The sequence below is a fragment of the Hylobates moloch genome, unplaced genomic scaffold, assembly GCF_009828535.3.
Source record: "Hylobates moloch isolate HMO894 unplaced genomic scaffold, HMol_V3 SCAFFOLD_11, whole genome shotgun sequence".
NCBI classification, from domain to species: Eukaryota; Metazoa; Chordata; class Mammalia; order Primates; family Hylobatidae; genus Hylobates; species Hylobates moloch.
Window position 1 is genome coordinate 58,535,368 of NW_026652286.1, and position 15,233 is coordinate 58,550,600.

Consider the following 15,233-nt stretch of genomic DNA (forward strand, 5'->3'; position numbering starts at 1 on the left):
GATTTCTTGTCCTTAAGTATGGTCATTGACTGTAAATATAAATGAATGTACATCACTGTACTTGATAGATGGATTAACCAGGTTCTAAGAGCTGTGAATTCCAAAACAATAGAAAAGCCTTGTTTTTACTTTGTAAGATTCAGTTCCTCATTAACATTTCTTTTTCTCATTTCTCTCTCTGTTTTAGTCTTGTGAAAATGCCATTGTGTGCTGGAAACCTGGCAAGATGGAAGATGATATAGATAAAATTAAACCCAGTGAGTCTAATGTGACTATTCTTGGGCGATTTGATTACAGCCAGTGTGACATTTGGTACATGAGGTTTTCTATGGATTTCTGGCAAAAGGTATCAACCTACTTTTACATTTTGAAATGATCTGACTTATGAAAGACCATTGTAATTCCAGCTTTTTCTGTTGTGTCCATGTTCTTTTTCCTTTACAAATCTACCCTGATGTTTTGTATTGATTACTTTGCCCTTTGATGTCATTCATCAAATACTTTGGTGTTATTCATTCTACTTTTGTGGCTCTGCATATGATCTGCAGTGCTTACTTTAAATTAAGTTGGCAGTTAGGTATCAATGGTGGAAATTAGGTGTTTATGTTCCGTAATATAAACATTATCGTAACATTACTAAGACTTAACGTTTTAGTAATTCGATTGTCAATCTACCTATGTAACTGTTTCCTAGAGAAAAATCAGGATAGAAGACTGATAAAATACTAGTTACCTAAAAATTTAAAGAAATCTATTGTCAGGATTTTGCAGTAACAAATTACTTGGGTATTTATTTCTGTAAGAAAACTTTGGAAGGCTTTCCACAGCCTTCCATGCTAACAATGTAAATTTGTAAGGCCCTTCATAAATTTGCAAAATGCCTTCTTACTTGCTCAAGACACTTGTGATGTATTAATTGCTCTTATTCATATTTACAAATCAGGAGTATAAGACCCAAAGAAATAGTCAAGAGCACAGAGGCTGGAACTGAGCTTTTTCTGAAACAAGAAAGCTGTCTGAGGATTCCTCCAATGCTTTAGAACCTGGTAATTTTATTAATTTGATGTTTTTAAAAATATGTTTATACAGATGCTTGCATTGGGCAATCAAGTTGGCAAACTTTATGTTTGGGATTTAGAAGTAGAAGATCCTCATAAAGCCAAGTAAGTATTTAGAAATTTCTGTTCAAAATTTCAGGCTTTTTCTCCACACTTGTATGCCAATGTAGAGAAGATCATTTATATTTGCAGTGCCATCCTTAAGTCATTTTTAACATTTACTGTTTTCAGAGTTAAAGTTATTCTTTTTTATTCCAATAATTTTTGTTTTTCCTAAGTACCTTGGTGACAAGTCATTTCTTGTTTTTATACAAATTATGTAGTGCTTGTTGAACTTAAAATATATCCAAATTTTATAAAATTTGAGACTGAGCTCTTAGTGAAGTATATTTGGGTTTTAAATGCTTTTCGTATGACTTGGAACATCTGCTTATTTTCTAATCCACTGTTTTAGGGTAGACACTGACAATGTTATGTGTGGTCTTTAACCTGTTGTCATGTTTTTTCCCTAGATGTACAACACTGACTCATCATAAATGTGGTGCTGCTATTCGACAAACCAGTTTTAGCAGGGATAGCAGCATTCTTATAGCTGTTTGTGATGATGCCAGTATTTGGCGCTGGGATCGACTTCGATAAAATACTTTTCCCTAATCAAAATTAGAGTGTGTTTGTTGTCTGTGTAAAATAGAATTAATGTATCTTGCTAGTAAGGGCACGTAGAGCATTTAGAGTTGTCTTTCAGCATTCAATCAGGCTGAGCTGAATGTAGTGATGTTTACATTGTTTACATTCTTTGTACTGTCTTCCTGCTCAGACTCTACTGCTTTTAATAAAAATTTATTTTTGTAAAGCTGTGTGTTTAGTTACTTTCATTGTGGTGAAAAAAAGTTAAAAGTAATAAAATTATGCCTTATCTTTTATAATGGTTATTTTTTGTGGTTCTCTTAACCAGAGAAAGTTTTGTAATACAGAGATTAAGTATAGGCCGTAGAACTAAAGTGAATTCAAATCTTGGCTCTCCTACTACGTGACCTTGGATAAACGATTTCTCAATGCTTGGTTCCTTGTGTATAAAACAGGGATAATAATACTTGCCTCAGGGTTGTTGTGAGGATCAAATGATTGGTTATGTGTGAGACAGAACAGTATTTAACATATAATAAGCCCTAAATATATTCTAAATGTTTATAATTATTGGAGATTATAGTTCCTATGGTTTTATATTTTTTAATGAGTTATTTAATAGTTTCATAAGTGATATTTAAAATTCTACAGAGTTAGAACCTATGATAATGTTTAACTGTAACCTTTCTTTATAGTTTAAAAAATATTACTGCCATTAGATTTGCAACTAGGCCATTGGTAACCTTAGAGGAGATATCGTTAGAGCAAAGGAGGAGAGGATATAGAAGCTTAAATGCAGTGGGTTGGATCATGAGAGAGATGGCAAGTATGTCCATGTAGTGAGTTGTTGCCCCTTTTCTAGAAGGATGTTACTGGCTAAGAGAGATCATAAGGTTGGGAATAGTTGGTTATTTTGTCTCCAACATAAGGCACACTGCATTTATTTGTGGGCAAAAATTCCCTAAAGAGTGAAAGAATTCCCTAAAGAGGGAAGACCAAGATCACATGTGGAGGGGTTAACTTGAAGCAGAGGAGTGAAGAAAGCCTGAAGAAAGCCTGAATGATCATAAGCTAAGGTTGGAGGTGAAATGAGGTGAGCCAGAGAAAAATACAAAAGACTGAATTTTGTCAGGTTTTTAAAAAGATTCATGAACCTTGTTTCTATAAATATGTGCATTTTTAAAGTTTAGTTTTCATATCTTGTACAGTGTTTGATACTGCCCCTTTCTGAGCTGTCTCTGAAGCACAGTTTACTTCTCTGATAATAGTATAATGCTTAAGTCTGAATAAACAGGAAAACTTACTGCCTTTTACTGTCTTGGTCCAATGAACCCTTCAATTGTTTTTTAGAAATTTTAATAGGAACTTCAAGAAGTAAACCTTTATAGCAAGTAAATTCTTATGTACATCACAAAAGACAAGGAATACTGTCATCCTTTTAGCAAAATGAGATTGACTAGGTTCTTGTTGCAAAATACTGCATGATGAAATCCTTCCTGTTGCATGATTAACTGGGTGAGAATATCATCTTTCCTTTTGGTCCTTAGAAATGTATTATTCACGACTCCATTCTTGAGGTTTGTTTTTTAATTTTTTTGGAGATAGTCTCACTCTGTTGCCCAGTCTGGAGTGCAGTGGTGCTGTCTCAGACGTCTCACTGCAACCTCTGTCTCCCAGGCTCAAGTGATTCTCGTGCCTCGGCCTCCCAAGTAGCTTGGATTACAGGTGTGTGCCACCATGCCCAGCTAATTTTTGTATTTTTAGTAGAGACGGGGTTTCACCATGTTGGCCAGGCTAGAATATCGAGTGTTAAAGTTAGTGCAGATAATGAAAGGTCCAGGAGTCAGAACTCACAGGCCAGTTATCAGCCACATGTTTATACTCTATTTTTGCCCTCTCTCCTTTCCCTGAAATACAGAGGAAGTAACATCTCTTTTCCTAATGGATGTTATCCAGAGGCCCCCAGTCACCAGTTATCTCATTAGCCTACAAAAACACGTTATTTTCACTCAAGTGATCTCAAGGTTCTTAGAAGTTGTATCAGGAAATGGAAATCAAGAAGAAATTATATTCTCAAGGGTCTTAGAAGTTGTATGAGGAAATAGAAACCAAGAAGAAATTATATATATGTCTTTAATTGACCATTGTATATATTTATAGGGTACAATGTGATGCTTCATACACGTATACAATGTAGAATGAGCAAATTGGGCTAATATATCCATCACTTTGTTCCTCATCTTAAAGGAAAAGCCTCCAACTTTTCACTATTGAGTATGATGTTAGTTATTGGCTTGTCACACATGGCCTTTATTGTGCTGAGGAACATTCATTGCTTCTATACCTATTTTGTTGGGAGTTACCATGAAAGGGTGTTGAATTTTGTCAAATGCTTTTTCTGCATCTATTGTGATAATGTACAGTTTTTGTCCTTCATTCTGTTAATATGGTAAATCACATTAATGTGCATATGTTCAAACATCCTTGCATCCCAGGGATAAATCCCACATGGTCATGGTGGATGATTCTTTTAACGTATTGCTGAAGATGATGGTTTGCTAGTATTTTGTTGAGTATTTTTGTATTTACGTTCATCAGGGATATTGTTGCTGCTAGTGTCCTTGGTCTGGCTTTGGTATCAGGCTAATACTGTCCTCATAAGATGAGTTTGGAAGTATTCCCTGCTCTTCTTTTTTGAGAAGAATGTGAGGTATTAATTCTTTAAATGTTTAGTAGAAACAGAAAAGCCCCGTCTTGGGCTTTTCTTTGACGGGAGACTCAGTGTGTTAACAGCTGTAATATTTCCTCTTTCATTTCTGATTCGATTCCTTTTTTTCTTATTGAGTGTTGCTAAGGGTTTGTCAATTTTGTTTAGCTTTTTGTTTTTTCATTTTTTTTTCTATTTCATTTTTTTCTGCTCTGATCTTTGTTATTTCCTTCCACTAACTTGAGGTTTAGTTTGTTCTTTTTCTAGTTCCTTGAGGTGTTGAGGTTTAGGTTGTTGGTTTGCGATCTTTTTTAATGCAGGCATTTAATGCTATAAACTTCCCTCTTAAAACTTTTTGCTGCATCCCATAAGTTTTGACATGTGTTTCCATTTTCATTTGTCTCAAGGTATCTTTATATATGTTTTTAGAGTCGGGGTCTCGCTATGTTGTTCAGGCTTAAGAGTTCAGTGGCTATTCGCAGGTGCAGTTACAGCTCTCACTGCAGCCTCGAACTCCTGGGCCCAAGTGATCCATTCCTGCCCCAGCTTCCCAAGTAGCTATGACTGTAGGCTTGCATCACTGTGCCAGGCTTTCAAGACATCTTTCAATTTCTCTTTTAGTTTCTTTTTTGACCCAATAATTGTCCAGTATATTTCTTACACAGTGTCTTAGGAAGGATAAAACCAGCTTTGATATGTTGGCTATTATGTTTCCGAAAAGACAAGACAGGGTTGTTTTTCTTAACTCTATACTTGAAAGTTTCAAACATATAGAAGAGTGAAGAAAGTAGTGAATACGATGTACCAAGTCAGGCTTCAAAAATTACCAATACATAGCCAATCTTGATTTATCTATACATCTATGCCAGATTGTTTTGAACCACATCCCAGGCTTCATTTTAACTGTAAAAATTTACTCTGTATTTCCAAGAAAGACTTTAAACAAAATATCAATACCATGCTCACCCTTTAAAAAGTAATTTCTAAATTATATATGCAGTTTATTTAGAAGTACAAAGAAAAAAGTAAAAACTACCTTTAATTTTACTGCACAGAAATAATTGCTTTTAGTGATGGGATGTATTTTGTGTAAGTTTAAAGAATTGTGATTGTCTGAATATATGTTTATATGCTGCATTTTCAGATTCCCAGTAATTCTTAACAGATTATTCTGTTTGCATATCTTTTAATACACTTCCATGAATTACCATTATCTATTTAATGCCTTGTTGTTGGACATGTTCATTTCTGCCAGATTTTTGCTATTATAGATAATATTTTGAATAACAGACCAGTACACAAGTCTTTGTGTACTCTCAGGCTCATTTTATAATTAGATAGGATATTTCTTTCTTATTAAGTTTGTACCAAATTACACTTGCCCCAACAGCATATGGTAGTACTCATTTCAGTTTTGTTGTTACTAGTTTCCTGTATATTATCTCTGCAGATCAGGGTGCTTTTTCTGTAAAGAACTAGATAGTACATATTTTAGGCCTTCCCATACAGTCTCGTCATAACTATTCAACTCTGCTGCTGTAGGGCAAAAGCAGCCATAGACAACTGGGTATGGCTGTGTACCAATAAAACTCTACTTACCAAAACAGGCAGTGGTGGAGCATGGTGGCTTATGCTTGTAATCCCAGCACTCTGAGAGGCTAAGGTGGACAGATTGCTTGACCCCAGGAGTTCGAGACCAGCTGGGGCAACATAGTGAAACCCCACCTCTACTACAAATACAAAAAAAATTAGCCAGGCATGATGGTGCATGCCTGTATTCTCAGCTACTTGGGAGGCTGAGGCAGGAGGAAAAAAAAGAACAAACAACAGACAGTTGGCTAGATTCTGTCCACAAGCCATAGTTTGATAACCCCTTCAGTGGATACTAGTTATTAAAGCAAAACAAACAAAATAAGTCTTAAGGAGGCCCGTAAAGTTGTTGAAGATTTAAGTCAACCGAATAGTTTACAATCAAAGATCACAAGATATACAATGAAGCAAGCTCTATGGCTGAGAGTTGAAACAAAAAATTAAATTAAACTTAGACCACCAAAGACTTTAGATATTGCAATTTTCAGATAATATAAAACAGCCACCTTATTTTAAAATTGCAACTCTCCTTCCTCTCTGTACTTTCTCCTTCCTTGTTTTGTTACTCTCCATTTCAATTACCACCTACTATACTGGGTAATTTGCTTATTTGGTTTATTGTATTCTGCTACTGTGATGTAGTCTATATGAGAGCAGGGTTTTTATTTCACTGCTATAAACCCAGCACCTAGAGCAGTGCCTTTCATGTAACAGGGGGTCCAATAACTATTGGTTGAATAAATGAAACAGAATTAAACAGTCATAAAACTAAGATAACAGTAAGAGGCTATGATGACTGACGAGGTGAATATGAGAGGGAAACAAATAGAACTTTTACAAATGAAAAATACATTTTTTGAAGTAAAAAATTCAACGGATGGGTTAGACAGATTAGTCACAGCTGAATAGAGATTAGTGAATTGGAGGTGATCTTTAGAAATTACCTAGAATGGGCCGGGCGCGGTGGCTCACGCTTGTAATCCCAGCACTTTGGGAGGCCGAGGCGGGTGGATCACGAGGTCAGGAGATCGAGACCACGGTGAAACCCCGTCTCTATTAAAAATACAAAAAAATTAGCCGGGCGTGGTGGCAGGTGCCTGTAGTCCCAGCTACTCGGAGAGGCTGAGGCAGGAGAATGGCGTGAACCCAGGAGGCGGAGCTTGCAGTGAGCCGAGATTGCGTCACTGCACTCCAGCCTGGGCGACAGAGCGAGACTCCGTCTCAAAAAAAAAAAAAAAAGAAAAAAGAAATATAGAGGATAAAATGAAAAGATCTAACACTATATTTAATTGGAGATCCAGAAAAAAAAAGAGAATGAAGTGAAGGAAATATTTGAAGAGATAATTATCTTACTTGCTACCAGGATACTTGAGTGCCATGTGGGCATGTATGATAGAGCTAGGAGAAATAGCAGGTGGTTCTGGCATCTTCCTTACCATCGTGTCTCCCACTTTGACTGCAGTCGTGACCACTGATGTGCCAGTCTGCTTCAGTGTCTACCAAGCCCAGAACTTCACCCTCTATCAGGTCCTGAGGAAAAGCAGCTTCCACAGTTTTATTTCAAGCTGGATGAGGATCCAACTGATGCCATATCCCTGTTGTAGCCTTTTGTGATGAGACAAGGCGCTCATCAGGACAGCAGATTCTTCAAAGCCTTCCACACCAATGTGAAGGACAGTAAGATGTGGAAGTTCCTGGGTTTTGTTTTTGGACAGTGGGAACCAAGGGTGGCATCCCTACACTCTATAGTGTAGGGCCTGACACGATGTAAACTCCTCCAGTAATCATTCATCAAGAGTTTCAGTGTTGTGATAACCCATGAGTTCTCCACATAGTGGCACATCATGGAGCTCATTTCCTTCCTGGATTACAACTGCACCTTGGACGGTGAGGGCTGTTTTGGAAGTGCACACCTAGCTGACCTGCCCTCCAACTCAAAAGTGGACAAGACCTGTTCGGAGGTGTTAAGCACCCCCACACTCAATGTCCATTCAGGCCAAAAGTATGCTCTTTGCCCCAAGGGAACCAAAGTCATGATGACATATGCCAGAGCTTGGGTAAAGGATACAGTGAGGATTCTTGGATTTCAGAACAAAGTATTCATGGAGCCCCCTGTACTTCATGAAGCCTGTGTCCAGCTTGTTGTCAAAGAAATGTAGATTAATTCAAAAGGAACACAGGATGCTATCGGTCCTGTTCCTAGTCCTGAAGACAAGGTCCGCTATGTGATATCCAGGGCCCAGTGCAAAATGAAAAGGCAAACTCCTTGGGCTGGGTATGGTGGTTCATGCCTGTAATCCCAGCACTTTGGGAGGCTGAGGTGGGTGGATCATCTGAGGTCAGGAGTTTGAGACCAGCCTGGCCAACATGGTGAAACCTCATCTCTACCAAAAATACAAAAATTAGCTAGGCGTGATGGCATGTGCCTGTAATCCCAGCTACTCGGGAGGCTGAAGCATGAGAATCACTTGAGCCCGTGAGGCAGAGGTTGCGGTGAGCTGAGATTGCGCCACTGCACTCCAGCCTGGGCAACAGAGTGAGACTCCGTCTCAAAAACAAAAAAGCAACAGAAAAGGCTAGGCACGGTGGTTCATGCCTGTAATCGCAGCACTTTGGGAGGCTAAGGCAGGAGGACTGCCCGAGCCCAGGAGTTTGAGACCGGCCTAGGCAACATAGCAAGACCCTGTCTCTACAAAATATTTGAAAATTAGCTGGGTGGGGTAGTGTGCACCTGTAGTCCCAGCTACTAGGGAGGCTAAGGTGGGAGTATCACATGAGCCCAGGAGGCTGAGGCTGCAGTGAGCTGTGATCACACCACTGCAATCCAGCCAGGGTGACAGAGCAAGACCCTGTCTCAAAAAAAGAAAAAAAAGTTAAAAGGAAAAATTAGGTTAAAGGTACTAACTATAAAGCTTTTTCCATTCTTTAACAATTTCTCAAATGGTCATGGTTTTAAATTTTGCTATTTAATGCCATTCTAAGTAAAGTTAAATTGTTAGTGTGAATTTTATTCATTTTCATATTGTGTAATGATCTTTTTTTTTTGAGACAGAGTTTCGCTCTTGTTGCCCAGGCTGGAGTGCAGTGGTATGATTTCAGCTCACTGCAACTTCCGCCTCCCAGTTTCAAGGGATTCTCCTGCCTCAGCCTCCTGAGTAGCTGGGATTACAGGCATGCGCCACCACGCCCAGCTAATTTTTGTATTTTTAGTAGAGACAGGGTTTCACCATGTTGGCCAGGCTGGTCTCGAACTCCTGACCTCAAGTGATCCACCCGCCTCCGCCTCCCAAAGTGCTGAGATTACAGGTGTGAGCCACCAGGCCTGGTGTAATGATCATTTTAAATACAAACATAACAGCCTTTACCTCTTATGTGAAATTAGAAATTACAAAATTGATATTTGTGTCTCATACACACAAGTATTTTGTTCTTACCAGGGGAGTAGAAACGCTGCACAAAAGAAACTCAACTTTTATTTGAGACAGTCTCGCTCTGTCGCCCAGGCTGGAATGCAGTGGTGCAGTCTCGGCTCACTGCAAACTCCACCTCTCAGGTTCAAGCAATTCTCCTGTCTCAGCCTCCCGAGTAGCTGAGATTACAAATGTGTGCCACCACAGCCAGCTAACTTTTTTTTTTTTTGGTATCATTAGTAGAGACGGGGTTTCGCCATATTGGCCAGGCTGGTCTGGAACTCCTGGCCTCAAGTGATCCGCCCGCCTCAGCCTCCCAAAGTGCTGGGATTACAGGCGTGAGCCACTGTGCCTGGCTGAGATGACAAATAGGATGAAGTCTTGGGGTGTTTAGAAGGAAAAAAAATGGGGTGAGAAAGGAAATAAGATGTGGCTTTGAGTATATCATCTACTACAAAATACTGGAAAAGGCTGATAGAAACTCAGTGACTTTAAAATTATCTTTAAGCAAATGCCTGAGAAAGGCAAAAGTCTAAAGAAATGATGGTCACTTTTTCCAGAAGTGCTTAAAGAATTAAAATGCTCCTTTGAGGCCAAGGGGACAGTCATTCTGCTTAATTTGCATCTTCAGGCTTGAACAAGGTATCATCTAGGACAGTATGTTTTAATTTTTTTTTAATGCAACCCACAGTAAGAAATAGACTATACAGGCCGCGTGCAGTGGCTCACGCCTGTAATCCCAGCACTTTGGGAGGCCGAGGCGGGTGGATCACGAGGTCAGGAGATCGAGACTATCCTGGCTAACACGGTGAAACCCCGTCTCTACTAAAAGTACAAAAAATTAGCCAGGCGCGGTGGCGGGTGCCTGTAGTCCCAGCTACTCGGGAGGCTGAGGCAGGAGAATGGCGTGAACCCAGGAGGCGGAGCTTGCAGTGAGCCAAGATAGCACCACTGCACTCCAGCCTGGGCGAAAGAGCGAGACTCCGTCTCAAAAAAAAAAAAAAAAAAAGAAATAGACTATACATAATAACCCAATCATACACACATATAGAAAGTCCCATGAAACAACATACCTACCAAGTATGATGCATTCTGAAATTTTCTATTTCTTTTTTTTTTTCTTTTTGTAATGCTGGTTGTAACTCACTAAACTGATTTCACAACCTGCCCATGGATCTCAGCCTGCAGTCTGAAACACAGTAACCTAGGGAAAATGAGTCTAGATGGCTTTTACCAAGGGTATTGGAAATGGGGCCCACATTGTCAGAAATACAACCGTAAGTAAAAAGTGCTAAATGGCCTCTCTTTAACCAGAGACCACAGTGCCAACACTGTAAAGTCTGTAACTTCCCCTGCTTTCAGTGGTCACCTCTGGGTTTCCCCTGTTGTGATTTATAGAAAATGACTGTCACTTTGGAATTGAGCTGGTGGATTTCTACAAAGATTCTTGGTATTTCATGGTTATTTTCTGATGCAGAGCAAGACTTCATGTGAATGAAAGCAGATTCATTTTGCCTTTCTTGCTTTGAGTACCCCAGGCTGATGTGGAATAAAAAATTGTTGGGTGATTTCTCCTACATTTCTGCATAATGAGTGAGGGAAGTGTGTGTGTTTAATTCTGAAACCATTAAATTTTGGGTTGCCAGAAAATCATTGATCGTAAGAAGTGTATGGCACTGAACTGACACCCTGTGCTATATGGGCCATTATTTTTCTTCATTGCAAAATCACTATTTTTTATTTATTTATTTTTTTTGAGACAGAGTTTTGCTCTTGTTGCCCAGGCTGGAGTGCAATGGCGCAATCTCAGCTCATGGCAACCTCTGCCTCCTGGGTTCAAGCGATGCTCCTGCCTTAGCATCCCGAGTAGCTGGGATTACAGGCATGCGTCTCCATGCCTGGCTAATTTTGTATTTTTAGTAGAGACGAGGTTTCTACATATGGGTCAGGCTGGTCTCGAACTCCTGACCTCAACCTCCCAAAGTGCTGGGATTACAGGCGTGAGCCACCGCAAAATCACTTTTTAAACTGTTAGTATTTCATATAAGAGAGGTTTGGCTTATCTTACTGATTCTGGTTGCAAATTAAGTCTTAATAATCCCAGTTCTGAATAGCAACCTGCAGGGGACGGTGGCCCAGGCCTGTAATCCCAGCACTTTAGAAGGCTGACGTAGGAAGATCACTTGAGCCCAAGAGTTTGAGACCAGCCCTGGCAACATAGCGAGATTCCACCTCTACAAAAAACAACTAGCCAGGTGTGGTGGCACATGCCTGTAGTCTTAGCTACTTGGAAGGCTGAGGCAGGAGGATCGCTTGAGCCTTGAGCCATGATCCCACCACTGCACTCCAGCCCTGGTGACAGAGCGAGACCCTGACTCTAATGAAAAATAATAAAATGAATAGCTTATGTAAGAGTTCTGCATTATTCCCCTTAATCCCTGAGTAAATGTGGCCGAAATACAGAGTTTGTGACCCTTGGGAAGTCAAAACTCTCTGTGAAGTGCCCTTCAAAATACTTTTTTGCCTTTGCTCTAAAATGTGAGCTCCTAGTAGACAGGAGAGAATCATTTATTCATGCATTTTATTGGCCAGGTGTGCAAAGCATTGTATTAGTGATGGCCCTATATAGACCTGTATCATGCAGTGGTTCCCACATGTGAAAAGAGTGAATGTACCATAATCATTTAGGGAGTATTTTAATAATAAACTCTCAAACGTTTTGCTAAACTGCAATTTTATATTGGCTGGGCACAACACAAAACAGCACAAAGTAGATCTAATTATATAAAGTTGATTTCAGCCCAGCCCAGCCCAACTTTCCACAGTCAACTTGAAATTTTCTCACTGTTACTAACTGGTGTCTTCCAAACCCATGTCCAAGGTTACGGGTGGGAGTGGTAGAGAATTGTCACTAGCTCTGCCGCCTATTGAATTGCTTCCGTGTCTAGGATTTAGCAGTTCCTGTCCCAGACTGGGGCCTGACTCAGCTTTCTGCCAGGACTCTTCTCATCTGTGGCTGTGCTTTCTAGTCTTCTGGGCCATAATCAAGGCCAGTACGTCCAAGAAGCCAGCTGTGAACAGACTGGGATTTGATAGGGCCCCTCGCTGCCTGATGCCTCTTTCTGGTGGCCTTGCCAGGTTTAGAACTAGATCCTGCTAGGCTGCCTTCCTGGTAGTAGAGGCTTTCTAGGTAGTCAGGCTGCTTTCTGCATGCATGATATTGGGCTCAGTTAATATTTGTAAAACAAATGTCCTCTGGAAAGGGCTCTGCCTTTCTGAGTTACTGCCTCTCTTCTACCTCCTTTAATAGCCTGCTCATTTTAGCATCTCACTGAAATGCACGCATCTTGTGGTTTCCTATGCTCTAAAATCAGTGCCAGACTAAGAGCTCTTCAAACAGGAGCCTTTCCCTCCTCCCCCTCCTTTTTTTTTGAGACAGAGTATCGCTCTGTTGCCCAGGCTGGAGTGCAGTGGTACGATCTCCATTCACTGAAACCTTTGCCTCCCGGATTCAAGCAGTTCTCCTGTCTCAGCCTCCCAAGTAGCTGGGACTACAGGTGCACACCACCACGCCCAGCTAATTTTTGTATTTTTAATAGAGTCGGGGTTTCACCATATTGATCAGGCTGGTCTTGAACTCTTGATCTCAGGTGATCCACCCGCCTCAGCCTCCCAAAGTGCTTGGATTACATGCATGAGCCACCGCACCTGGCCCTTTCCTTATTTTTTGAATGCTCATTGCTTAACACACTATATGGCTCATAATAGACATTCAAAGAAATGTCAAATGAATGAAAAAATCAGCTAAACAATCTTTGCTTAAGTGAATTTCTGATGATTTTCAGGCTATAAAGAAGAGAGTATAGGGGAGGTGAAGGCATGCTGGAACACCACTAGGTCTAGTCCCTTATGTAAAACTGTCCTGGGAAAAGAAGGGGAAGATTTGTGCCCCATTTGCCCCAGTATTCTTAGCCCCAAATACACACACAGCCTCTTATATTTTCTTCAGCAGTGTTTTTCAAATGTTAGCATGCATTGGGATCATCTGGAGGGCTTGTTAAATCAGATTGCTGTGCAACATCCTAGAATTTCTGGTGCAGTAGGTTTGGCGTGGGGCCAGACAATTTGCATTTTTAGTAAGTTCCTAGGTCTGTTGATGCTGCTGGCCCAGGGTCCACACTTTCCAAGGTTCAAACTTGGAGAATTACTGTATTTTCTTTCTTTTCTTTTTTCTTTCTTTTTTTTTTTTTTTTTTTTGAGATCGAGTCTCACTCTGTTGCCCAGGCTGGAGTGCAGTGGTACGATCTTGGTTCACTGAACCCTCTGCCTCCTGGGTTCAAGCAATTCTCCTGTCTCCGCCTCCCAAATAGTTGGGATTACAGGCGCCTGCCACCATGCTCAGCTAATTTTTGTTTTTAGTAGAGACAGGGTTTCACCTTGTTGGCCAGGCTGGTCTCGAACTCCTGACCTCAGGTGATCCACCCGCCTCAGCCTCCCAGAGTGCTGGGATTATAGGCATGAGCTACCGTGGCTGGCCTGTATTTTCAATAGTAGTAGCTACACTATTAGTTGAGTACTGCCCAGCTTATTCCTTACCATGCACTGTGGTAAATTATATGTTATTTCATTTCCATTTAAAAACCACATGAAGGAGAAATTGTCATCTCAATTTTACAGATGAGGAATCTGTGGAATAGAGTTGTTAAAAAACTTGCCTAGTATCTTAAGTACAGGGCTGAAATTTGAAGTAAATTCTGTCTGATTCATAGTAAGTGTACAACAAATACATAATTGTTGAAAACGAATGCATAAAGTATCTAGGCAAACCTAAAACTTGTGAACCAAGTAGGTACATGTTCACATATATAGACTGAGTGTGCAGAAATCCTGTATTAGACTGATGGGTATTTACTCCACTCCAACTCAAGACTTCTGAATTAGCAAGGCAACTTTATGTATGAGACTATATTGCCATTGTTTCTCAAATTGTGGTTCCTGAACCAGCAGCATGAACATCACCTGAAAACTTGTCTAAGACTGCCAGATTTAGGGATTTAGGGATGCCAGGTTAAATTTGAATTTCAGATAAACGATGAATAATGAAATCTTTGAGACATACATATACTAAAGATTATTCATCGTTTATCTGAAATTCAAGAATCTGATATATGGGAATTCTGTATTTTATTTGGCAAGACTATTAGAAATTGAAATTCTCCAGCCCTAGCCCAGACTTACTGAATTAGAAACTCAAGTGAGTCCCAGCCATCAGTGTTTAAATAGGCCCTACAAGTGATTCTGATGCACCCTCAAGTTTGAAAACCAATGACCTAGGCAATGCCTTGTTCACCTAAAGCAGCGGTTAGCCAAATCTGGCCAGCTGTCTGTTTTTGTCAATAATTTTTTTTTGAAACACAGTTACACCCACACCCATTCTTTTGCTTATGCTTTCATTTACTTATTAAGTTACCTGCCCTCTTGGAGCTTATATGGTCTAGCTGTGGACAGTTGTGTTAATTATATCTTCAGGTGTAAGTAACAAATAAACTAAAATTGCCCTAATAAAGGAATACAAGATCTTGCATAGCCAGAAGTACAGAGGCTGCAGGGATGCTTGGCTCAGCAGTTCTTGTGTTACAAGAGCATGACAGGACAAAGACCTTATGGCCCTAGAATGTTTGCTATCTGGCCTTTTACAGATAATGTTTGCTTAACCCTGACCTAAGAGAGCATCCTCTGATCATAGAAGCATATGCTCGACCCTCTCTAACAGGTGCTGGAAGCTGGGATAGGACAGACACTGAGGTTCTGAAAATTGAAAAGTCCCTTCTGAGCTTTCTT

At 40.1% G+C, this 15,233-nt stretch overlaps 1 protein-coding gene across 5 annotated transcripts in view; it reads left to right on the plus strand.

Moving 5' to 3' along the window:
* The window catches only part of EED (embryonic ectoderm development), a 35,012-nt gene extending 33,101 nt beyond the window's left edge, over positions 1-1,911 (plus strand). For 4 of the 5 annotated variants that reach the window (XM_032167101.3, XM_032167102.2, XM_058446526.1 and 1 more), the window contains 3 exons: positions 188-346; positions 1,090-1,163; positions 1,571-1,911. In XM_032167101.3, the coding sequence (XP_032022992.1) occupies positions 188-346; positions 1,090-1,163; positions 1,571-1,697 (360 nt within the window). In that variant the 3' untranslated portion in view covers positions 1,698-1,911. Of the gene's footprint in view, positions 1-187; positions 347-943; positions 1,164-1,570 lie in introns of all 5 variants that reach the window. The other variant, XR_009215571.1, reaches the window with a different exon arrangement.
* Positions 1,912-15,233: the final 13,322 nt, after the last annotated feature.